Genomic DNA, 27,488 nt, shown 5'->3' on the forward strand with positions numbered 1-27,488 from the left:
ATAGCCGTATGAGGGTTACACTCATAGCCATACAAGGGTTACACTGAAAGTTGTACGAAGCCTACACTTGTAGCCATGCGAGAGCTAGATTTGTAGCCGTACGAGGGTTACACTTATAGCCGTAAGAGAGTTACTTAATAGCCGTAGGAGGGTGACACTTGTAACCATACGTGGTTACACTTGTAGCCATACGATGGTAACACTTGCAGTCGTACAATGGTTATGCTTGTAGCCGTAAAAAGAATTACTCAGTAGACATATGAGGGTTACACTTGAAGCCGCAAAAGGGTTGCACTCATAGCTGCAAGAGGGTTACAATCGTAGTCATACCAGGGTTATACTTGTAGCTGTATGAGGGTTGTGCTCATAGCCGTAAAAAGGTTACTTCGTAGCCATAAAAGAGTTACACCTGTAGGTGTACAAGAGTTACACTTGTAGCCGAACGAGGGTTACACTCGTAGCCACAGAGGCTTGTACTTGGAAATATGGTTACATTACACCTGTAGTCATAAAAGGGTTAAATTTGTGGCCGTCAAAGGGTTGCACTTGTACAAAAATAGATTACACATCGCCTCAAAATCACCAGACTTATTGACTGACTAGATTGTTATTATTATTATTATTATACTATTAAAGTAGTTTAACCAGACCACTGAGCTGACCTTCAGCTCTCATAGGGCTGGCCCGAAGGATTAGATTAAAATACCAGGTCTAAGGCCTGAGGTCAAGCACTATGACCCAGTAGATCATTCAGTACAATGATGAACGAATTAAAATGAAATTAAAAACCGCACATAGGCACATCCTCTCATACTGAAACACATACATACAATAAATGCATTTACTCATGCTTCCTTGCATACACACTAAAAAGGTATATTAAAATTCAGAATATAAGTTAAGTGATATTTTCAAATTTTGAGTTTTTTTAAATTCGACAAATGCCATAAGGGATTTTCGTGCTTTTATTATTTACTTATTTTTATATCTTATTAATTAAATTACAGTTCCTCATGAACATCAAAATCGGAACGACTGAAAATGTAAAAGACTGACAAAATTTCCTCCACTGATTTAGTTACAAAAGTTGACAGTCGCTGTTGGTCATACTTTGGACACTCAAATAACACATGTCTGGCCGTTATTATCACCCTGCACTCTGAGCACTCAGGAGCCGGGCCACGCGGGCGGCTCATTAAGTGTCCATGTGTCAGACGAGTATGGCCTGTTCTGAGACGTGATAGAATTACTTGTGCGTGTCTCTGTCTCTGATATGATGAACTCCATTTTCTAACATTAGGTTTTATTTGTTTCAATTTATTACTTTCAGGTTCTTCATTCCACATGTATTGTCTTTTATTTATGATACCCACTTTTGTGTGTGTTATATAATCAGTAACGGGGATATTCTCATTTGATCTTGTCATGTGGGTTGCTTCTTTGGCTGCTTTGTCTGCATCTTCATTTCCTTTGATCCCTACATGGGCAGGGATCCAACATATTTCTACATTTTTCCTTTATTGTATAAGTTAATGGAGAAATAATTTAATTTGTTGTACTATATTATTTTTTTTATTTGTAACTCTGAATAGCTTCTATAGCGCTTCTCGTGTCACTAAAAATCACAAAATTATTGAATGCTGTTTCTTTAATTATTTTTATAGCTGATGCAATTCCACACAATTCTGCTGTGAATACTGAAGGAGAGAGAACTGATAAGTCCTGTCCCGGGACACTGCAGCATATCACACTCCGTGTTCTGATTTAGATCCATCTGTACATATTGCGTAATGTGGACCTTTTCGGCTTATATGCTCTATTGTATGTTGTCTATGGTGTTCTGGTGTATAGGAGTAACTTTTTGATAAATGCTTGAGGTGTGTACAAATTCTCATTTTATTCATTGTCCAGGGAGGGAGTGATTTTACAATTAAAGGCACTTGCATTTTATATTCAGCGACTCAAACAGTCTTCTAGCTCTAATTGGGAAAGGTGGTGGATGGTTATTATAAATACATCTCTTAATTCAAATAATTTTTTTGTTGGAGAATCACTTGTCTGAATTCTTAGAGCACTTTTCATTGTTACTAGCTCTCTTTGGAGAGACAGAGGCAGTTCACCACATTCAACTTGTAAAGATTATTTTGGTGATTATCTAAAGGCTCCTGAGCATATGCTAAGGCCTTCATTGTGAACAGGGTCTTAACATTTTCACCGCTGCGTCCGATGCTGAGCCATATACTTCGCTTCCATAACTAATGATAGACAGAACTACTGCTTTATACAGTACAGTAAGGGTAAGTCTATCGGCTCCCCCAGTAGCGTTCGATAGTTTTCTAGTTAGATTTAATGCTCTTTTACACTTACATTTTACGTATATTATGTGGGTTTTCCAGTTCAAGTGAGTATCGAATACTAATCCCAAAAATTTTGCTGTTTGGCCAATTGGTATACTATGGTTTCTGATTTTTAAGTCTATTTCTTCGCCTTTTTTCCACTTATTTTTATAAAACATGATGGCTTGAGTTTTATCTATAGAAAATTTAAAGCCTACAGATGAGGCCCATTCATCAATTTTTACTATGCTGTTATTAATGATTCGTTCTGCATGCTTTATTCGAGATGCTGAATAATATATGGCAAAATCATCTATATACAGGTTACTTTTAATGCCAATAGGTAGATTATTACTGATATCATTAATTGCTAAAGTAGACAGTGTGCCACTAAGGACGCTTCCCTGTGGAACACCATTTTCAAGTGGAAATGTTCTAGGCAGAACATCATCAATTCTCACCTGAAAACTGCGATTTGTTAAAAAGTTTTGTGTACACCTAGGTAAATGTTCACGGATGTTGTTGTTTTGTAAAGTTTTTAATATAGCATACCTCCATGTAGTATCGTATGCTTTTTCAATGTCAAAAAGACAGCTACAGTAATTTGTTTTCGTTCAAAACCTCTACGTATGTGGTCTTCTAAGTTAGAGAGAGAATCTAATGTAGATCTGTTACACTGTGACCCGAACTGAGTGGGAGTCAAAATATTATTTTCTCGAATGTGCCATGTTAGTCGAGCATTTTTCATTTTCTCTAACAATTTGCATAAGCAGCTTATTAAAGAAATTGGTCTGTAATTATTTACATTACTGGGATCCTTTCCAGGTTTGGGGATAGGAATTATTATAGCTTTACGCCATTCATCTGGAAATAAATTTCGAAGCCATAAATGATTATAAAACTCTAATAAGTATGACTTGCCAAAGGTTCTACATGGCAGATCATCTCAAAACAAATATTGTCACCGCCAGGAGCAGATTTATTGTTGCTCGAGAGAGCATATTCCAACTCTGACATATTAAATTTTCCATTATAATATATATCTTCTATTGTTTCAAAATTTATTATTATTAATTCTATTTCATTTTTTTTTTTTTTGTGCAGAAGTGTTCATCTAAATTTTTATCACTACTTACATTTGCTAAATTTTCTCCCATTATATTATTATTTCTTTTGGATCAAGTGTTCTTTTCACATCTTTTAATATGGCATGCTTAGGTGTTTTAACAAGGGTACCATTTATTTTCCTGAATTTTTCCCATATTTTTTGCATGGGAGTATTATTAGAGAGATCTGATACGTATTTCCTCCATGAAATGATTCTTCCTTGAAGTACTTCTTTTTTAAATTTTGCAGATATTTTGTTGTATAGAGGTTTTAATGTATCAACTTCTAGTAATAATATAGTCATTTTTTGTAAAGTTCCTTCTAATATTAGTAATGTTTCATTTATTTTACTGAACTTTCTATTCAGATTACCTAATCGTCTCCCTATCGAGTGTTTTATATTTATTAATTCTTTTAACTTATCGGACCACCATGGAACTTTGTGTTTTGTTGGATGGGGTTTTGACTTTGGTATTGCTTTATCAGCAGCAATTTTAATGAAATCAACAAGAAATTTATTAATTTCATTATGGTCTTTTAAACATTCAAATGGTGGGATATTTCTAGTGTGTATTTCATATCGCTCCCAATCTGCTTTATAAATGTTATAGTGAGGGACACGTTTTGCAGGATTATTTTGTAATAAGGAAATTAATATTGGGAAATGATCACTGGTGTGCAAGTCATCAACTGTATTCCAATCTAATCTGTCAACTATACTTGTTGTACATAGAGTTAAGTCTGCTGAGGAAAATGTTCCATGTGCTTTTGAAAAATATGTGCTAATTTCGTCATCATTTATACAGCACATGTCGTTTGAATTCATAAACTCTTCTATTTTACCACCTGTTCTATTTGAGTTTGTACAATTACAGTTCCATATTCGGTTGTGAGCATTAAAATCACCTACTATTAATGTAGGTTCCTTGGTATTGTTAAGTAAATCTTTAAGTTTATCAGTGTCGTAATTTTTATTAGGTTGGTTGTATAAATTATAAGTTGTAATTATCATTTTTAATTCATATTTTAATACTTGATACTTGCAAATCAGTAAAGTTTACAGGTACTCTGTCATAACATACTTTGTTGTATACATACATAGCAGTACCTAAACTTCCTTCTTCTTCTCTAGATGTAGATACTAAGGTATATTTACCTACTGTTGATATTGTTTTGTTGACATGTTGTAAACATAGTATCAATGGTTCATATTCCCTTAGTAATGGTTGTATTTCTCCCAAATGTAATCTGGTCTGTAGACTATTTACGTTCCATTGTATAATATAATTATTACGTTAGTGTGTTCAAGTGTTATTTTCTTTTTGTGGATCATCTATCTGCATTTTTTCTAAAATCCAATTTGCAATATTTGTTTGCTTTTCTTTATAAGACATTATGTGTCCAATGCACATACTGTACAGCCCTTTTTGTGAGTGTCTAAACTAGTAGTTTCTTTATTTCTGTATCTTATAAAATTTCGTATAGTGTTTAATAAACTGTCCTTTGTTATGCTTTTGTTTTTGTTGCACAGTTCAATGAAACATTCATTACATCCACGTGTTTTCATGTGTCGTTTCTTCGTTTACTCTTGCTGCACCTATTATTGGTGATGGAGTAATCTCTTCTCCCATCACATAATCATTCTTGTCAATGGTTTGTTCTTCTACTATTTTTTTGATGTTCTGGGTATCTGTTTCCATTGGTTTTATTATTACTTTAGGAGAAAAAGGTATATTCTTATCATTTTTTGGTTTTTGTTCTTTCTTCAGGTCTCCCGCCTTTATTTTAATGGATGTATCTCTAATCATAGTTGTTTTTTGTTGGTCTTGGGTGGAGTTCTCTCTAAAGGCCTCTTTTCTTCTTAAGTTTCTAATTCATCATAACTATCTTCTAATATTTCTGTGGTGCTTGTATTATCTTCTAGTGTTTCCATTTCTCTTAGTATCTCAAATGAATTTGAACAAATATTTGTATACCTTTCTTGGTTCTTTGCTATATTAGTTTCCTCTTGCAAAGTGGTTATTTTTCTTTGAGACTGACCTATCAGGGTTTTGTTACTCTTATCTATTTCCATTTTTGTTTCATTGTTTGATCTAGTCACAGTAGAAAACATTCGTTTCTTAGCGGAATCATGCATTCCTCTAACTTTTAATTCTAATTTGGCCTCTTTTATAAGCATTCCTGTCCTTTCCTGAAGTAATTTTAATTCAGTATTGTATATATAATACATACACTCCTTAGATCTTTCATGGTGATTTTGTCCATAGTTAAAGCATTTCGGTTCACCACACCTCCACTGTGTGGTATGTTTGTCAGATCCACAATATGCACATATCCATACATACTACAGTTTTGGCACTGTAGTGGTTTTGGAACATACTGTCTCAGTTCTCTGCTCTGGCCCATGGCTTTACTTTTCAAGGGTAATTCATGGCCTTCGAATTTTATTTTTGCTATTCTCAGCGCTTTTCCTTCACTCCGTCTACTGGCTATGTCATGTTTCGCAATCTTGTACATTGTTGTACCTTTTTTTAAAGGAATCCAGCAATACATTCTTTTCTATTGATTCTTCATCATTATCAGGGAGTACTACGGTCCCCTTTACACTGTTCATATTGTCATGTTTTTCTATATGTACTTTTATATTGTCAATATTTTTTATGGTTAAGTAATTTTCTGATTGATTTTTTGTTGTGGTTTCTATCAACCACATCTGATCTTTTATCTGTCTGAATGACATTTCAGTAGTTGAATGTCGATTCAACAGGAAGTTTTCTAATTTCAATGCCCATATTTTCTTCTCTGTTTCTAAGGTCAGGAATCATGACCAACTTCCCACTTCCAAAGAGGGAGTCGAAGTGAGTCAAGGTTGGGTCAAGATATTTGGTTTTTTTCTTTTTTTGTTTGCTTTTTATTGGAGCATAGGGCTCCAGTGTAATTACATTAGTATTTTTTCTGATTTTTCCAGAGAGAGGTTGTCAGAGGAGGTTCCAGCGGTTGTCAACTGTGCCGAGTCGCTACCATCAAAGGGCCCAGGGGTACTTAAATCTTTAAAACCAATAAGCAAAAAGATTGATGTGAAAAAAAATATAAATAAACCTGAAAAACCTTAAAAAGATATCATCAACCTTTCATGGAGTCTGTTCCTCCACCAATGGCACAAGTGAGAACCGGCTCCCAAATGTCCGCGTCCCTACCCTACCCCATAGGGAATGGCACAACATGATTAGAGTGGCCCAAGTGTAAGCCAACCCCGCTTGCTAGGACTGAGAGTATTACAAGAATACAATCATCCCCACCCTATTCAGGTTATGGGCAAACCGGATAGAATGCCGAGAGTCCCATTCCTAGAACCAGACCCCTCTGGAATCCGTGGTCCAGCCCTAAAGAATAGTTCCGCCTTTGAACTATCAATCCGATAACTCTCAGGTCCGAACATTATCGGGAAGTTGATGGTCCTACCACAGTTCTCACTATTTAGCTTCGGATATAAACCCAATCCCAGCTATGATATCTTTTCCTATTTAACAGGTCCAATAAATTTTAGCAAAAGTGGAAAATTCCACAAAAATTAATCCAAACAGGTATATATTAATATATGAGAATCTTGGACTCAAACCCGGGGACAAATTCCTTGGGTTCAAGAGCCCCTTCACCATATCAAGGTGGTCCCAATTCGAGGGGAACTGACTGGGTTACATCACACTGGCGTTACAACGGCAAAGGTCATGAGCGCCAAAAGGTATGTATGTTGGCTAGAAATATATTCTGAAGTTGATATTAATAAATGCTTTTTATAAGTTATATAAATGCAAGCTACACATTTCCAGGTATATCCAATTATTACATGACCACACATCATCAAATCTCAGTGGAACTGACATCCTACAGTGCCTCTTTCTAGCCCAGACCCGAACAAGTAAATAAAGTTTCATATGCCAGGAAAAACTGTAGCAAGGAGAGATATTCTTGCAGGTGCCTGTGTGTGTGTTTAACTAAAAGGATAATAACTCAGTATTTCCAATTAACAAGGGCATAGATCACTGCTAGTACACTATGTTTTCTGTATCTTACAGATTAATTGTATCTAGAATCTCCTTATACAGAACTACAGCACCAATTTACAGTGAATGTGCCTCGCTGTTTAACTTCTCCAAAGTTCCAGAGGTCTTTTATTCCTCATGCCGTTGGACTGTGGAACAGTCTCCCTGAGGTGAAGTTCGAATGTTCAAGCGAGGATGCGATTCATTACTACCCTAGAACAATTCACCTTATATTTAAAAATTTATTAACTATATGTTTATCAGTCTATTCATTTATCTTTTCTTTCTTTTCTAACAACTGATCTATTCTTTCTGTATTTCCTATGACCTGTTACTTTCATTCAAATGAACGCTGTAATATTCTTGGGAAGCTTGAATTTCAAGTGATGGACTTGTTCCATATGAATAGGGTTTAACTTCTGAATAATAATAATAATAATAATAATAATAATAATAATAATAATAATAATAATAATAATAATAATAATAATAATAATAATGCGGTGTTTATTGTCCGATTTAGGTCACTCAAAGACTATAATAATCTACACTAATAGGCCTATATGAAGAGTAACAAAAAATTCAAGTGCTTTGGAATGTAACAATTACAGTTTTGTCATGAACGGACGTATGACATAGGAATTACAAGAAATTCCAAGATTATTGAGAGAAATTCCAGGAATATTGGCATAATTCGGTGGAGGAAAGATGCCATTTGATAGTAGTGAAAAAACTCTTTGGGCAAGAGTCCGTGCTGGCATAAGGCCAGGTTAATTTAAAACAACGAATTCATTTTCTAACAAATTTATTTCCCGTGTATGAGGCTATGACGTCGACCCCGGTATATTTTTACTGTACGTGAATCAATGAACAAACAATTGAAAAGATTTGTGTATGTCTTATTTATTGCTTTCTCTAAGCCTGGGCTAAAACGGGGCACTGGGTACCACGAGCCCATTGGCTCTGGGCCTTATTAAATATCAAAACTCATGATACTCTCGCCATCTCACGTGCAGAGATGAAACTACTTTGACAAGTGGGTACGTCACCACCTCATTCTGAGACTTTCCTTCAAAACTGACATTAAGAAATATATGCCAATGTAACGTTTTTATAAGATCACATAAATGTCTCTTACATTTCAAAAGAATGATATAAAAAAATTATTATTATTAATCAGGAGATGAACCTTATTCGTATGGAACAAGCCCAGAAGAGGCCACAAAAATTATTATTATTAACTCAGCTGAACCCTATTCGTATGGAACAAGCCCAGAAGAGGCCACAAAAATTATTATTATTAACTCAGCTGAACCCTATTCGTATGGAACAAGCCCAGAAGAGGCCACTGACTTGAAATTCAAGCTTTCAAAGAATATGGTGATCATTTGAAAGAAGTAACAGAAGGAAATGGTGAAAGTCGGTAATCATAAAGGTATTCAACTTGAAGCTTGCAAAGACAGGCTGGAATCAGTTTTGCATTACAATGACTCAATTATTTAAACAAGACATTTACAGGGAATCTCGAAACAGAGGTAATAAAAGAGGCAGAGGCAGTGTTCCCTGGTACATCATTCTGTGCTTAAAGAAAATAAAATTCCAGGTCGTTGGAGTAGGGAGAAATTAAGACATCTTCAAAAAACTTTGACGTTTCAACAGTTGCTCCAGACGATAAAGTTCTGGAAGATGAGCCCTTGTTTTCTGCAAGAGAATCCAAATTCTAATATTTTCTATTTCGGCCAAGAATTGTTTTTTATGCAAGGTTACGCAAAAAGTTACATGTGGATTCTCACGAAAATCTTCCACGTGGACATCAGGACAGGGAACAAATAATAAAATTTTTAAAATTTGAAGAACATTTTTCCCAAGGTAGGCTTGTTGACTTAGAAGTGATTATATTTTGTGAGAGATATGAACAAAACTTTTTTGGGAAATAAGACCCTTGGGAGAGTAAATTGCTTAGCCTTGCTGGAGGTTTGCTCCCTCCGAATCCTCTGATTGAAAGGACATGACAGTTAATCTGCCATGGGCACCTAAAATCACTGATTAGAACCTTGGGAAAAAAAAGTTTGCAGTCCAATCTGCCCACCTTGGCTTGAAGGTGTTGTTACTTAATGGTGCCATGGTCATAAAAAACAGCTGTGTTACCTGGCTTAAGATGGGTGCAGGTGATGCTACTTACGAAACCAATTCGCAGCAGAAAACTGATCCTTTTCTATAGTGAATAAGATCCTCAGACCAAGAACATGAAACCGAACTCTATGTATTTCAGGTACTTTTGGAAACAAGTACCCAAGCACCTTCAAAATCAAGTCAAACTAATCAGACCACAAACAGGAAGCTAACTTTTAAGTACCGGAGATAAGCATCCATTTATCTTTTACATATAACCCGTGGCCTGTTTTGGACTGGGAAAATTAGCATTCATCGGAAAAGCCTAGCTTACAAACATCAGCTTGCTAGCTGACGAATCCTTGAGAGAGATGGCACAGAAACACCACTCAAGTCCAACAGAGCACAGCCCTGTAACCTTAGACTCTGAACAAGTGTCGTGAAAGAAATATTTAAAGATTATCATCAATATAGCTTTGCTAGTTGATGAATAACTGAGAGATGACCAGACACACTTAGTCCGTCAGAGCACAGCTCTCTAACCTGAGATACTCAGAAGCCATGTGTCTTGAAAGAAACAGACGAAAAAATTATCATCATTACTTACCTTGGGGTCGTAGTCCTCTCACACCTTCTCAGTCACAAATTCCTATAATGATTTTTTTTCCTCACCTTATTTCCTAATAGCCCCCACCCCTCCTGTTTTGATTAAACCAATAGAAAAAGCTTCCTTATGGCCCATTCTTTTTAGAATTTCCTCCACACTCCATTTACCTGTTTTCAAGACTCAACTGATATGGATCATTTGATAATTTTCTGTCAAGCAATAACACAACTTTTTCTCACTCACCAGACACCCTGTAACAAGTTCGTAGAGAACGTCACAGTACGAAGGAATAAAAATAACTGCCTATTCGCGGCCACCACCAGGAAAAGTTAAAAATAAAAACTTAAAAAAAAATATTTAACTTTTCCCCTCAGGAAGGGATTCTTTTCCTAATTTTCAAATCGGACAACCTCGCGGATCACCACACCAAAGCGACGGTCGGATGAGGTGTGATGCAGGTTCCTCGCTTTTGCACCCCCCTGTGGGCCCTTCCTACCTGCTGGCTGTCTTGGCCCTCTCTTTCCCCCAAAACAATCCAAGGGACCCCCCTTCACCAGCTCCCTCCCAGGGCCTCCCTTCTTTCCCCCAAAACCGTCAAAGGGTGCCCCATTACCCAACTACTTCCAAGGGCCCCCTTTTCCACCCCTGTGGCCCTTCCTACCTAGCTATCTATGGGCCCTTCTTTCCCCCAAAACCATCCCAGGGACTCCCCCTTCTTCTAATACCTCCCAGAGCACCCTTCTTTCCCCACAAAACCGTCCAAGGGACCCCTGTCCTCACTTACTTCAGAGGGACCCTTCTCCACCCCTGTGGCCCTTCTATCTAGCCATCAAGGCCCCCCCTTCTTTCCCCAAAACCTACCAAGGAACCCCGCCCCCCTCTCATCTACCTCCCAAGGCCCCCTTGCCCCAATCCCAGTATGCCATCCTGGGCACATTTTCCACCCACTACCACCGGAGGGTTCGAAATCTCATGATCGAGAAAGAAGCCGAGAAGGAAAATCTTTCAAACGGGTCACCTTCCGTGTCGATTTTGACGAATTCGGCAGATCTGAGCCAAAAGGGAAAATCTGAGAATCTTGGCTTTTATTCATCGTCAGCGTCTGCAACTCGCAGTCTGGGCCTTAGCCACACGCAGGAGACGATGACGAATTCACCAGATCTAACCTCAAGTATGAGGGAAAAATTAGGCTTTAATTAAAGATTCTTAACTGCCTTAGCTTAGAATCTTGGCTTTTATTCATCATCAATGTCTCCTACCCTCGCGTCTGGGGTCTTAAGACACACGACGGGGGTTTTGTAGACACTGTCCAAGAGTAAAATAACAAAATAGCAAAATAAAAAAAAAGAGAGAGATACACACTACACGAGGTTAGCGGGAAAACTCGAGAGAGAGACAGCTTCTCTCTCTCTCTCTCTCTCTCTCTCTCTCTCAGACCGAAATAGACCACGAAACGGGGTGGCGTCTGGCTGAGGCGCCGGATGCCAAAGATTGTAAGCGAATAGCCTTGCTCTGTCTTGCCTAACTGCTACTCCCCCGAGAGAGAGAGAGAGAGAGAGAGAGAGAGAGAGAGAGAGAGAGAGAGAGAGAGAGAGAGAGATAACCGTCGTCGTGCCTTTTCTACACTGACAACGAATATTATAACGATAAAAGTTTCGTTATTTGTTACCAATAATACCAAGTTTCAAGCTGATAAAACAATTTTCTACCAAAATAAAACTATAAAAATCTAATGCTAAACATAGTTATATCACTTCAGTGTTTACCTAATTATATCATCTCTTTTCAAATTATGTCACCGTGAAAAAGTTATCTCACAGTGGTAAACCAGACATGTTTAATCGTCAATTCTTATCAATAACACCACGTTTCAAGTTGATAAATCAATTTTCTACCAAAATAAAATTACAGTCTATTGCCATACATAAATATATCTCCTCTGTGTTGACATGTCATTAAGCTTACCTTTCAATAGTTGATTCCTTAGGAGTTGACAGACGAATAGGCCTATGTATGTGCTTTTCCAATCCTCTATAACGAGAAAGAATTCAAACTAAAACATGAGCTGTGATTTCCATACCCATTACAAGCAAAATAAAAGTAAAATTTTGGTAAATAAATGCAAAAGTGAATTCTAATAATCAGTAACCGTTAAGGAGCTTGAATATCATGGAAAAGGACAAAAAAAAAACTGAAAAAATCTCATTTTCACTACAAAATAGGACCCAAACTACTGACCAGAGAAGATGCAGTGCATCTTAAAACAATTCACCTTGTATGTTACCAATGTACTTTATATTTTTATCTGTTTATTCATTAATTTATTAAGTTTTCTTCCTTTTTCATTTCTAATAATTGATCTCTTCTTTATGTATTTCTTGTTATCTTTTGTAACTTCTTTCAAATGAGCACCAGATTGTTTGGAGGCTTCAATTTCAAGTCAATGGCCCCTTTGGTAGGCTTGTTCCATATGAACGGGGCTTTCTTCTGAATAATAATAATAATAATAATAATAATAATAATAATAATAATAATAATAATAATAATAATAATAATAATAATAATAATAATGCGAAGAGATTCACAGTTTCGTGAGAAACAATCTGTGTAATGAAAATCCACGATTATATAGTAAATAATATTTACTATATAATTGTGGATTTTCATTATATATTACACAGTAATATATAATATATTACATAGTAATATATAATATATTACATAGCAATATATAATATACTACATAGTAATATATAATATATTACATAGTAATATATTATATTACTGTGTAAAATGAACAAAGGCTTTCGAACACTTGAACGGTGTTCTTCATCAGTGTTAACGTTAGCACTGATGAGGAACACCGTTCAAGTTTCGTGACACGAAATTTGCCTTCCACGCTCGATAGGAGACTATGTGATGTCCCTAAATTTATGAGAATCTGTTTTATGAGAATATAATCTACAACACAAATTGTGTGACTATAAATCAGACTGATCTGTTCAAGTCTAACTAAAGCTAGCAGCCACCATTATTATTATTATTATTATTATTATTATTATTATTATTATTATTATTATTATTAATAATAATAATAATAATAATAATAATAATGTGAATTCTTGTTACCATTACCTGATTATCCTGAATGCAAAGCAAGTGGCTGCTAGCTTTAATTAGACTTGAACAGATCAGTCTGATTTATAGTCACACAACTTGTGTTGTAGATTATATTCTCACAAAACAGATTCTCATAAATGTAGGGACATCACATAGTCTCCTATCGGGTGTGGAAGGTAAATTTCGTGTCACGAAACTCTGAATTGCACAATGTTCCTGGAACTTAGGGAAGGAATGCGTAGACTTTTCCTTGGCAGTATCTCAGTAGAGAACTACTCGGTCCCCTTTGGTGAATTCATTCCCGAAATTAGTACTTGTTACGCTTTCCGCCAACATTCGTATTTTATCCTGATAGAACAGAGCAGAATATACAATTTAGGCAGAAGGCCAAGCCCTGGGACGTATGAGGTCATTCAGCGCTGAAACGGAAACTGACAGTGAAAAGTTTTGAAATGTGTGACAGGAGGAAAACCCTCGCGGTTGCGCTATGAAACAGTTATTAGGAGAGGGTGGAAAGTTAAGATGGAAGAAAAAGAATATGAAAGGAGGTCCAGTAAAAGAAATGAAAGGGGTTGCAGCTAGACGCCAAAGGGATGCTGCAAAGAACCTTAAGTAATGCCTACAGTGCACCGCGTGCGAGGTATTTTGTCCTGATACCCTGATATCCTTCTGCTCAGACTTCTATACTTAACGACTACCTTAACATTATTATTACTTTTTTTTTTTTTTTTTGCTGTGCTGTTATTTTAGAAGTGGTATATTTTTTTTACAAATCTCTCTAATTGAATGTTAAGTGCAAAGTGCAGGTGAGCATATGTTAGGAGCTACGTAGAATTCCTGTTAGAAGAGAAATACAAAATATGCTAAGGCAGGATAGAGTAGAGGGTTTTCGCTACTTAACGGACTTTGTTGCCTATCGGAAGGCCACACCCTCAATGTGTCTCTAAGTTGAAGTGCTGCTGTTTTATACAAGCTTTCCGAGACCACAAACTTGCGTCGAGGCTAAGCAATACAAGCTCAGATCCCACAACCCCAACACGAAAATCTCTCCAAAAAGTTGAATTTATTATGCTCTTAATTTTCTCTTCCTAGTCTCTGATTGCTGGATCGGTGTTGGAGAAGAAAAGCCATGTCATTACTAGCTTTATAAGACTTGTCTTGTATATCACGTTTATATTGGCTTAATTGTTAATTTTATGAAATTTATGCTGTCAAGCCAAGCACTGGGGCACTTTTAGCCATTCAGTGCTGAAGACAGGGGAAAAGAGAGAGTTGGAGTGGTTGGACAGCAAGATAAAAGAGCTCCAGAAAATAAAGGAGATGAAGTATAAGAATATAAAGATGGAACTGACAGAAAACCCCAATAATTGCATTAAGAAGTAACAGTTAAGAGAGGTTAGACAGTGAGACTGAAGAAAGGAAGCGGGAATGGAAGTAAAGTAAAAGGCTTAAAAAAAAAGTGGGTGAAGCTAGGGAGCCATAAGGATGCTTTAAACACCCTTTAATTACGCCTACAGTGCACCACATGAGGTGCACTGGTGGCACTAACCCCAAGCGATTTCTGCTAACTTGCTCTGAGAGATTCTAGGTTTTGTATTAAGGAAGGGAATCATCAGTTACATATGGAGACAGGGGAGTGACTGGTTTGATGTGTTATGTCCCCATGTATGTTTAATAGTGTTTATGAATTAAACACGACAACATATGACAAAAGATATAATCGCAAAGCTGTGGGATAAAAAAGTGAGACATGAATGGAGTGAATAATGGTTGATATCACCATATGAAACAGTACTGAGTTTGCAAGACTATTCGGTTGATAGCAAATCTGAGCAAGAATAAGGTGTGAGGGTGCGTGACAACGAGAGGTGGAAGAAATTCATGTTAATATGGTTGACTGACAAACGGAAGTGGTTGATTCATATAGGTATTTTGGTGTGTCTACGAAAGCCACAGTGAAAATGCAAGGGGATTGTTGAACCAATTCTCCTTCATGGTAGAAGTGTGGCTTTATAGTAAAAGTGACACACATATGGCTGAAGCTACTGAGATTAACTGTTCACTTAGCACATGTAGCATATGAGAACAGTGTATGAAAAATAAGATGAACAGTAGTGAAATTGTTAGCATAGAAGGGAAGGCCCAGTGTCTTGAGATAGTTTAAAAAGTGGTCAGAATGAGAGCAACAGGCTGGTGAAACTTGTTTAGAATTCAGTGGTGTTGTAAGGGAGGAGAGAAGGACCTAGAAAGTACTAGCTAGATGACGTATTAAAGCCATTAGAAAGGAAGACCCTTAATACCCAGAAAGCAAGAGTGCGTTTGCAAAGTGGAGGTGAGCGATGCAGTGTGTGTAGGGAGGTTTGATACACTGCTAAGCCTTGTTAGTTCAAATATCAAGCAATGTGGAAGCTTACGCACAGGGGTTCGTCCAAGATTCGAAAATTATAAAGAATGAATGCGGCAGTGACCACCTTTGAACTTCATAATGATCTAAAGAAGAGTTCTTTGCTCTTCAGGATACAGTTCCTATAAACCAAATGTGTACCTGTCCTCATTGTGACTTCTGTAGTTTTAACATTTTGAAAAATGTCACAGGAATGCATGGGTTACGTAATATGATTTAACCAGACCACAAGAGTTAAAGAACTAAATTCTCATACGACTTGGCTGCATCAGGATTATATTCCAACAATATTTCACTGTGGATCAGACACAAGTCCCTAATTTCTTTTGGGTTGTTCTCAAATATGGTTTGGCCTTCCTGAGCTTTTACAGCAATGGAGTAATAAACTAAATCTACTTGAATCTCCTTACATCTTATAATTCCAAAAGAATCATTATGTCAACAGCAGTACCACCCAAAACCTACTTATGTAGTTCCCCACATTACTACTTGTTTTAATTCTGACATTTAGGTTAACAACAGATCTTATAAATATTTCTTTGCTGTGAGTATTCCATCAAACAGAAGCCAAGTACAAAACCTAAGTGGAATTTTTTACTTGTTGCTTAGGGGTATATGTGGGGTATGTTAGAAATATGACCAGTGCCTTTATTAAATCAAGTCTGTAAAGATCAAATCTCATGGTACAGGCAAAGATTCACAAGGAACTTCACGGTTGGTGGTTTCAATGTCAGCCTTATTTCAGTAGGTACCCTGACCAAAGGATGTCTGTGAATTGTATCAAGGTGGTAAATGAGGAGCAAAAGGCTAGGTGTAGCCCTCCAGGTTCAAAATGGAACTACCCCATGATCACAGATGCTGCTCTCAACTTAACCACCCTTTAGGGGGTGAGAATATCATTTTGGAGCATTCCCCCACCCAGCCTGTATTCATCTGGGAATGGAATAGAATTTAGGTTTAAGCCAAGCGCTGGGACCTATGGAGTCATTCAGTGCCAAAAAGGAAATTGAGAGTAAATGAGGCTTTAAAGCGTAACAGGAGGAAAGCTTCTTGCAGTTGCACTATGAAACAATTGTTATGAGAGGGTGTAAACTAAGATGGAAGAATGAGAATATGAACAGAAGTAGTCAAAGGAATGAACGGGGTTGCAGCTATGGGCAGGAGGGATGCTGCAAAGAACCTTAAGTTATGCCTACAGCGCAGTATTTGAGGGTATTCAACTTGTACCTCTTTCAATTCCCACTTGTTAAGAAGTACTCCGCGCAAACCCCAGCATTCCAGCAATGTGAATTAATGACTCTGTTAAAATTACTATTTTTTAATAATTTTCCTGCAACAAGGCTTCTTTCTCGAGCAAATTTTCCATCACCTGCAAGAGTAATCAAATTCTTATCCTCCACAACAGCAGAATGGATATTGAAGGCAGGGGGAAAAAGATGAGTTTGAGAAACACAATGAACCCTAGTGGCAAATAGACCTTTCACCCCCCCCCAAAGAATGACCTTGACTCTTGGGTACTGTACACCACACGTTTCTGCATCACTCATACATGATATATATGAGGTCTGAAGTCTTCATCTTCAGAGATTTTAAAATTAAGATTTTAAAAGTTTCAACCTTGGTAGATGGCCTGACATATTAACATTTATTGATTACCTTGTATTCCAGTGTATTCAACATAACTACCATACTGCACTAATAAAAAAAACATTAAACATACCATGACAAAAAGCCACATTATCTTTCAAACAAAAAAAAAAAAATTAACCAAAACTTAAACTAAGGTTCCATAAATCGACAGTAAACATGATAATGAATACAACTACTCCTACTACAAATACTCTAAATGAAAATGATTGATACACACAGGAATTGGAATATAAAATTTAAGCCAAATACCAAGCTCCGAGATGATGAGGTCATTCAGCTCTGAAAATGATGTAACAATTTTTAGGAGGGGGTGGAAAGTAAGATGGAAGAGAATAAGAACAGAGGTAAAGTAAATGGAATGAAAGGGGTCGCAGCTAGGGGTGGAAGGGACGCTGGCTAAAAAACCTTGAGTACTGCCTACAGTGCACCACATGATGTACACTGAGAGCACTTAACCCCCTACAGGGGATACAAACAGAGAATGGTTGGCAAATCCCAACTGAAACCTGGCCCTTACTAAGACTAACTCGATATTACCTAAAAAAGTACAAGAAAAAATTTAAATGTATAGAAATGAAAGGCCACATTGGGAGCTCAAAGCTTTATTTGTGAAGTACATTACCAGTATATCATTGAAAAATATAATTTACAACTCGAAGGATCATCTTATTATATGAAGGCTTCTACCACCGCTGTCAACTCAACATGCAAACTGTTTTCGGTGGTAAGGTGGCAACATAAGTGTGTAAAAAGGGACGCCCAACGGCAACCCAAAAACATTACTCTTCTTCTTCTTACTCGACTCATCTATCTAAATTTACTTCTAAGGGGAGAAGTATCATACTAGCAACTATCTACAAAATATTTATATCACACTGCTTAAATATAAATAATACATTTTTTTATAATACCTATACACAATATCAATGTACTTTGACAGTAAAATATCTATACAGTTCATCATCAGCTCTCAAAAACCATGACTCGTATCTCTCGAAAGAGGTCTAGATTAAGAGCAGGGATTAATCATGTACTGGACAAGTGCCAAACAGAAAATGATCACACCCCTTGCATTTGCTGCTTGGTAGCTCACTCAATTACACCACGTTTCACAGACATGCAAGTCCTCTCACTCATTTCCGAAGGGGGAAAAACATCTAGGTAAAACATTGAAACGTTCATTCAATTCAAATCAATCTCAATTTTTAAAAAATTCTGGCTTTCACCCAACACTTTCAACTTATGGATGAATGTATATGCTCTCTCTTGTAAGTAAAAAAAAATTTGGGAAACCACAATTGTCAAAAGTCTGGTTTACAAACATTTGCCGGATGCTAGTTTTTCTTTTTTTCAACAGCATTAAAAGTTATTCTGTAACAGTACTAAGTCATAACTACGAGGCAAAAGCATATACTAAATCTCACCATATATGTTACCTAGGTTTGGTACTAGAAAAAACATAAATTTTATCACTTGCATCAAATATACTAAGCTCCTTTTCTATCCATCGTTCTGAGAAGGGGTATAGGAACATTGAAAACAAACTTCAATATCAGTTTCCCGGATACGTGCATAAAAATAACTCAAAACATACAAATCAAGATTCTGAGCCAACAGTCCCTGCTTAACCTACTAATAAGATGCTAGGTCTTACTAGAGAGGGAAATCTGACTAGGAATTTCATTAACAGGGACATCTTTTAAAGTCTGTTAAACTCACAGGGGATCTGTTTGCACAATGAAGTATAAATGGAGACACCCACTGTGTGTAGGGAGCATACTGTCAATAACACAACTCAATAACTAAGGACGTCCACCAGATATTCAAAGGTACACAGCCTCTTACTGTCAAATTTTTCAGAGCAGTAGTATCCATCAATACAAACTCAGCCCCAGTCAAGCGTCATATTACAGTCCTATTGGTTACTGGCTGAATAATTATTTTTTTATTAGGAAATGCAGAACAACGAATTCTAAGTAGATTACATTAAAAAAAATTATATATGAAATTATCCATGGAAAGATTAAAATTTTTTACTTTCTTATAAACGAAGCTAAATGAACAACAGTTACATATATACTACCAAATGGAAACTATACTTTTACATCTTTTAAGCAATGTCGTTAAAGAATATGCCAACACACAAAAATATTCTCATGATTAAAATGTAAATGTCTTGACGCAAACACAAAAAACATAACTTGATTACTTTTATTAAACAGCTCAAATGATATTTTTTTTTAACTTGGATTACGTACTGTAGTTCTGCACAAGAAAAATCTGCCATGCAGTGGATTACTTTGAAAAACTCAAGACTTGAAATCCCCATATCCACTCTCATCATAACCAGAGTATTGTTCTCATATTCGTTCATTAACAAGACTTCACCATGAGTATACCAACAGCATTTTTGCTGTAGCAACCATGTCTTGAAAAGTACTGACCAAAAAGTGATGAACTTCATAAAGTAACCAAGTCAGCTCAGACTGAGATACAAATACATCAAAATATGTAATTCTCCCCAACACATCCAAATGGTTCCTCTTTTTAGTAACTTGTAGCTAAACACACACAAATAACTTACATGAAAAGTCAGTTTCTAAATGTACTTAAGTTCTTACATCTGGTGATTGTATCACAGAGAGTCAATTGGGAAAAAATTAATATATCTTATTATGAAATAGAGGTCACACAGAATTTTCTTTTGAACACCAAACAGAATTTTGTCACGTAAAAGATTTCAGTTCGTCATAGATGCCTCAATTATATTTTACAGATTTCTCTACTTTAAAATGATGATAAAAAGTCACTGAATGAATGAACTAATGAAGACAGATTCTGCATTACCTGGCATGGCTCATCATCACAGCAGGATACATTACAGCACTTAGATCTGTCCTAAATATTAACCTTTTTAAAAAATGCAGATATGACGTACAATTTGGATTGTCCCAAAGCCGAGTGCATTTTTTAACTGGAACAAACCTTTCTCTATACAATGATTACTTTCCTAACTTACAGAAAACTACATTGAGAGAGAGAGAGAGAGAGAGAGAGAGAGAGAGAGAATATGACGATTACTTTCCTAATTTACAGCAAACTACATTGAGAGAGAGAGAGAGAGAGAGAGAGAGAGAGAGAGAGAGAGAGAGAGAGAGAGAGAGAGAGAGAGAGAGAGCAAAATTCTTTGGAAATATGTGATTTTCTTCAAAATTATCATACAGCATGGAAAGCAAAAGGAGATTCACATAAATATTATAAACCAGCACAACTGGAGTTCAAAAACGTATATTGTAAAGAGAAAGAGCAAAGTCCACTCCTCTACTACCTGCCTCGAACATCCTCACAGAACATCCAAAGAAAACGTCACAAGTTTTGTTGTAAAACTGAAACATCATCCTTTTACAAAAAACACGCCACACTTTTTCCCATTCGTTCAATTACGCACATGAACACACACTCACAAGATCTCACTAAGTCATATCACAATGCTAACTTTCGTTTACAAAGAAAACGCGAGAACCTAAACACCGTAACAAAAATGGATGCCATAAATAAAACAGATATACTGTGATAACTGTCAGGACAGGACAGAAAGCAAGACATTGGGGAATTCCTTTGGGATGCAATATGAAATATAATTCATGAAAAAGGGGTGATATGTCATTGGACCACCAATTCAAAACTCGTCAACAATACCAGGCAACTGAAAACTCAAAGTGTATTTTTCCTCAAGCTTTAGCAATAATTCCTGAGTAGCTGCTATTCTTCTCTTGAACAAAACGAAAACTCACTTGTCCTTGAAGAAAATAAAACCCACATTGCTCTTATGTAATGTGGTGGGGGGAGGGAGACAAAAATACAATTTCCTCAAGCTTTTTAAAACTGGGCTAGCTGATCATTGGCAAGTTGAAGTTCAAAACGCACATCGCAGTTTCTGTGTGCAAAAGTTGTCGGTGAGAGTCCCGTGGCGTAAACACCTCCACAAGGCTAACGACATTCGTCTGAGACCTCGTATTCCTTGCAGTTGCGTATCGATTGGACTTTTGTTCCTTTCTCGTCTTATCACTGATCGCACTCACTACACTGACAGAATTAGGATATTGGGTCGATTTCGATAAGTCTACTCCTCCGTTTTCCCTTCTATGTCGTCTGTTGACTCTCATCAATGCATTTGCACCCTTGTGTTTTCGCTTCAATTCCTTACATTCGTCTCCCAAGAGAGTTGCCAGTTCACGAGGCAATTTCTTCTTTGACTCCTTCTTTTGAACATTTGACAACGTCTTGTGTGGGGGGTCATTTTCTATGGAATCAGAGTCATCTTCCTCGCCTTCCGAGTCACCAAAAAAGTATGTTACTTCATCACTCCTTGAGCCTACCAAATCCGAAGGGTGGAAGCCAGTATTTCGCATTTCCTTCCACTCATCTTTGCCAAGATTAATCAACTCTCTAGGAATGGAAGCCTTTTTATGCTTTTTGCTGGTCTCCTTGTCGCCTGATTCGTCTTTAGATCTCGTCTCTTCTTCCTCCACTCCATTTCTGCCCGTCAACTCATCAGGTATTTGCATAGCTGATTCATGAGCCTCCTTTTCATATGAGTCTTGGTCGTCATCCTCCACGTCAGGGGGTAAATGTTCTTGGTTTGTTTCTGCAAATATCAAATCAGAAGGATGGAAGCCCGTACCATGAACCTCTTTCCATTCGTCCATGCTCAAGTTCTGCAATTCTCTATAAAGGGATTTTTTCTTCTTAGAAAGTGTGCCATCTTTCCTGTAACCTTCTTTTATATTCTCTGGTTTTTTCTTTTGCACTTCCCCATTATCTGACTCCAGTTCGTTTTCTGACTCGTCACTTGAACACCTTAGTTCAGGACTCAAAACAAGAAGGGTCGAAGGATGAAAACCTCTTTTCTGCATCTCTTTCCATTCATCCTTTCCAAGATTATTCAGTTCCCTGAGATGCCTTTTCTTTCGAATTCCATCTGTACTTCTGGACTGAGATCCAACAGTCTCATCCCTGGAGGCCTTGTCATGACTGGCAGTTGACCCACTCGCTGCAACAACATACGACGACCTACTACTACCCACATTCATCTGCAGCTCATCTACATTTAGACTTGGTTCCAACGACAGCCGCAATCTCTTCTCTTTGCATTTCTTACTCCCACTGTGGACAGATTTATGCAATGGCATGTTTTCTACATTATCAGCTTCATCCAGTGTATTACTTAAAGAATTCAACTTACTCACACTATTTACAGGATGATAGAAATTTCCTTGCCTTTCTTTCAATGTATCTCGTGTAAAATATTCCTGTAGTGAAATAGGAACTTTCTTTCTGGTAACAGTAATATTACTGGCCTTCCTTCTGTTCTCTAATTCCAGTATGTTTACAGGAGTCTCCTCACTACATGCATTTGAACCTTGAAATAAATTCTGTCCTTTTTCTTTAACCCCTAGCAGCATAACATTTGAACCTCCCAACCTTCCTGCTAAGAGTCCTTGGACCTGCAAGTTGCCACAATCTTCTGCTGTCCTTCCACATGACGAACTTGAACAAACAATCTCTTGAACAGCATGAAAAGCTGTCACTGAATCTTTCTCAGCTGCTGCCAAAGTATGTCTCCCAGAGGTACCATTGTGTAAAGTTGTCTCTGGTGGGACACATTCTTTTGCCAGACTACAATGACACTCTGCTTTCCATGCTTCTTTAGGGCCTACACTTCTAATTAGAAGGGGCTCAATTTCAATTCTGTCATGACAATTCTCTCTCCCCAATTCCTCTCGGAAAGACCTCTCAGATTCGATAACGCTATTGTTCAATGTTAACCTACTTTCTCTCGTGGTCTTTGACCCCAAGGAACCCTCTCTCTCAACACGGGTCAAATGTTCAACGAGAGACTCACTTACTTCACTAGGTGTATTATGTACACTAACATTACAATCACTGCTTTGTAACCTACTTCGATTCATGGAGGCTGTCCCCGCAACACTACCTCTATAATCTGTAAATGTTTTGTCTTCCCTACCACTGACAAAATGTCCTACGATATTATAATTATTATTACTATTCTTAACTTCATTATCATTATTATTATTGTTATTATTATTGTTGTTGTTTTTATTGCTCCCCTCCATTTGTGATAGATATTGGGCAAACTGAGCTTCCTTATTCAGTTTAGTCTTTGAATATGATGGCGAATTTCCATTTTCATCCATGTAATTCGATAACACATCAGATGATTTTGAAGAGACACTCAGAGCTGCGGAATGCTCACTCATATTGTCAAGATTATTGCAATCTTCTGCATACTCTTCATAGTTTTGACTCGTCTCCTTCTCAAACTTTTGCCTTTGTGCTCTTCTCGGAACAGTCCGCTCAACAGATCTCCGAGTCAACTTGCAGTTCTGCGCATCAATTAACCTCAGATCACTCAGTCCATTGCGATTGAGCTCCCGACATTCATCCTTCAGGAGTTTAGCAACTTCCTTAGGCACTTTTGTGGACTGACCATCACCACCAAAGTCTCTGTCTTTCAACAAACTACTTGACACTTTACTTTTCAAAGCTCTATCACTCATGTACGTTAGGTCGACCGAGCATCTAGAATCTCTCTCTGCAGTGTTTGCAGTCACTGACTTCACTACATCACTGGTTCCAGCACCTACCAATGAGCATATATAACCCACTCCCTTGCTGACAGTACTCACAAGATTCTTTAATAAACCACCAGGTACTTTTTCCGTTTCCAAGTCCAGCTTCTGGTTATTATACTCGCAATTTTTCCCTTTAACAGCAGTACTGTCAGATTTCCTCTCTTTCAACAAGCTGTTCTGATGATTGCATGGCTCTTTATTCCCAAAACTGGACTGACATCTAGCAGTACTGACAAAGGCACCTGACTGACTTAGACCTGGATGAGCATCAACGTCTCCAGAGATACTTTGGATACCCTGCTGTACCAAGCGCCCTCTCGCTTCTCTCTCCGTGTCGCTGGGAGCTGCCACAGGGTGAGCCATCACCTTCTCCCCAAACGGCCTACCCGATATAGCGAGGAGATCACTTTCTGAGAGGTTTTCCCATGACACCACCTTCATGCCCACACTAGACACATCAAGGACCACAAGTTTCCTACCAACATAATCTGGAGGAGGATCCTCACAAGGTCGTTTACGTGAATTTGTTTCTGTTTTGTTGAACGGCTTTGCAGAAGGAAGGAGGACATCACGAGAGTTAAAGCTCTGACTTACAAAAGCAGGATTTTTCAGGACATTAGGAGGCTGGCCATTGGTCGCCAAGTCCCCTACGCGTCCAGCATCACAGTGGGACTTATAATTTGACGACCAATGGCTATTCCCATTTTTTGGCAAAGAAGATTTGGAAGAGCCTGGCATTTTGACACCAGAATGAGGATAACAAGACAGTCCATCTAACTGGGAAGGGGCACGGTCTGCTTCATTATAAACTCTAGCTCTTCCGCTGTCATCGTCATCACTCGAAAGATCGATCACTTCGATCAAGGAATTTCTACCAGGAGGGGCACCAGTGGTATGCGGTAGCACCATGCTATTGTTTTCAGGAAGCAGAGGCACTGAATTTTTTATACAAGTTCTCAGAGAATTTCCCTGGTACTGATTCAAATTTTGTGGGGAATTACTAGACACACTTAGACCAGACACAGTACTTGCACTCACTGACATTTCCCTCGCATTAGTATGAAATCTACCTAAGACACCGTAATTTTCTTGCGTTAGCTGTAATAAGTTACTGTTGGAGAGCAAGTAGGTATTACCAGGCTGTTGTACATTTTGCCTTTTGGATAAAGCCTCCCTGTTGATTTTCGAGCATTTTGGTCCCGGGGCAGGTACGTAACTTAAACCTTTACAACGACTGTTAGAGTGCCTCTGGGTACTGTGATTAACATTAACCCCTATGCTCACTGTGGAGTGGTTCTGTAACAAATTAGTTGGTGCGATAGGCAATATTGATATAGTGTCATGATTGATAATATCACCTGGGTTAAATGCGAGAGGATCTTGTTCAGGAGGCTCTACCTCACTGCCCCAGTTGTGGTGAAGATGCTGGGCAATACCAACATGTCTGCTACCTACAGGTACAGGGACGGCAGGCGGATGAAATAATGACGAGGACGAGGACGAGGACGCCCCAAAATTGAGGGTCGTTTCATTTGAATCGTAAAACAGCCTCAGGGGATCTTCTGACTTCGGTGTGCCATTCAGAGTTATTCCGCACGTGGTAGAGGATGGCACGATGGTTCCTGGGTAATGGAAAAACATGTCCGTGAACAATCTCTGAGGTTCGTCTGTTAGGTCTATGCAGGGAGCACTTGGCCCATTTAGCCGCTTTACCCTGTCTACGATCCTCTTCTGCAGACGCTTCACGACCACTGTAGCACGACGACACTTGGAGAGCAGTTTTCGAGTCTTCCAGTTCAACCCTGAAATCAGTACATTATGTAATTAAGTGGGAAAGATTTCAATATACTTGATTAAATGACGATTAAACTACTTTTCAATGAAAAATACACAATGTCAACTAATTTCCACTTTTGAAATGTTAAGAAATTATTTCCTTAAATGCATCTTCTAACTAGGTCTCAACTGTGTAAGTGAGCATAGAATAGAGGTACAAATCTAAACAACCCTGAAAATTAACCACAACAAATAATAAAACACTAATTCCCCTTTAACATTAATGTTTATATGAAAACCAGAACACTCATTGTACAATTATGACAGAAAATTTAATTTGAAGGCTTTATTCACGATCTGGTTCTCTAAGAAACTTGTCCACCTATGAAACCATCAATGTACCATCTAAAAGGAACACTTTTACAAATGGAACAAAAATTACAAAAAACTAAGAGGTGCATTAGAACAAAAATTACAAAAAACTAACAGGTGCAGTTCAAGTAAAAATGAATGGAATAGTATACAAAATTTAGGCCAAAGGCCTAGCATTGGGACCTATGATCAGGAATATTGACAGTAAAAGGGTTTTAAAGGTGTAACAGGAGGAAACCCTCAGTTGCAGTATGAAACAATTGTTAGGAGAGGGTGGAAAATAAGATGGAAGAAAGAAAATTTGACGAGAGGTACAGTAAAAGGAATAAAAGGGGTTGCAGCTAGGGGCCAAAGGGATGCTGCAAAGAACCTTAAGTAATCCCTACCGGGATGTTATGAAAATGATAATGTACTCAAACAAAATACATAGAGGTATGCAAATGAACACTACTGTGCACACTTTCCTCTGCAAATCATTACCATGATCTACTACCAATTTACATGTGGATAAAATACAATTATGACTGGTCATATCTAAAACCTTCTAATCACATAATATATTAGCAGGTAGTATTCTTACTACAAAAGTACCATATTAGACTATGACTACTAATTCTTGCTAATAATACTACTATAATGGATATGGTTATTACAAGACTAATATCAATTATTTCATTTTTGAGTGATCAAGCCAATATAACTTCTACCATAATGCTCTTTTCTGGTCTTGCCCTAGAGTAAAACAAGAAAGTGAAATAGAATGAGGGGTTGGGGTTTAACCACAAAAAAAACAACAGGGCTGCTTCTTTAAGGAAGAATAATTGCACATCAGGAAAGCAGCAGCAAGAAGAAAATTCCAAACCTTGTTAGCAAGGTGGAAGATGCAAGCTAATGAACTGCGTAATTCTAGTTTGCCACATTCAGGGATTATACAACAAAAGAGACAATAAGGCCCTGTTACAAGGCCACCAGACAGATGGAACTCTGCTCTTGAGCTCAACGGAATGGTGACCGAAATAGCGTCTGTAGAAGAGTGTGAGAGAAGTCACTTTGCATTAAGATGATAAGGTTTGAGAAACGAGATGGGCTGGGTTGCTTTTCAAACAACTGATCTTTTACAAAAAGATAAATGAAATGGATAACACTGTTCTTGCCTAGCCAACGCACGAAGGCAAAAGAAGAAGGGCAGAAAGAAAAGTTAAGGACCTTGGAAATGACCAAAAATAATGGAAGAGAGTATCAATACTAGTCTTCAGTATTATGATTATATAATCATTAGGTAGTTTACACAGACCACTGAGTTAG

At 37.6% G+C, this 27,488-nt stretch overlaps 2 protein-coding genes across 5 annotated transcripts in view; both read right to left on the reverse strand.

Annotated features, from left to right (window-relative positions):
• The window catches only part of LOC136832337 (muscle M-line assembly protein unc-89-like), a 502,631-nt gene extending 491,975 nt beyond the window's left edge, over positions 1–10,656 (reverse strand). The window contains 1 exon segment of the mRNA XM_067093248.1: positions 10,449–10,656. The gene's annotated coding sequence lies outside the window, so the exon portion shown is untranslated.
• A 7,309-nt stretch (positions 10,657–17,965) lies between these two features.
• Positions 17,966–27,488, reverse strand: part of ova (ovaries absent) — a 135,956-nt gene continuing 126,433 nt past the window's right edge. For all 4 annotated transcript variants that reach the window (XM_067092743.1, XM_067092741.1, XM_067092742.1 and 1 more), the window contains one exon: positions 17,966–25,837. In XM_067092743.1, the coding sequence (XP_066948844.1) occupies positions 21,270–25,837 (4,568 nt within the window). In that variant the 3' untranslated portion in view covers positions 17,966–21,269. The remainder of the gene's footprint in view (positions 25,838–27,488) is intronic.

This window comes from Macrobrachium rosenbergii, chromosome 49 (assembly GCF_040412425.1).
Source record: "Macrobrachium rosenbergii isolate ZJJX-2024 chromosome 49, ASM4041242v1, whole genome shotgun sequence".
Classification (NCBI taxonomy): domain Eukaryota; kingdom Metazoa; phylum Arthropoda; class Malacostraca; order Decapoda; family Palaemonidae; genus Macrobrachium; species Macrobrachium rosenbergii.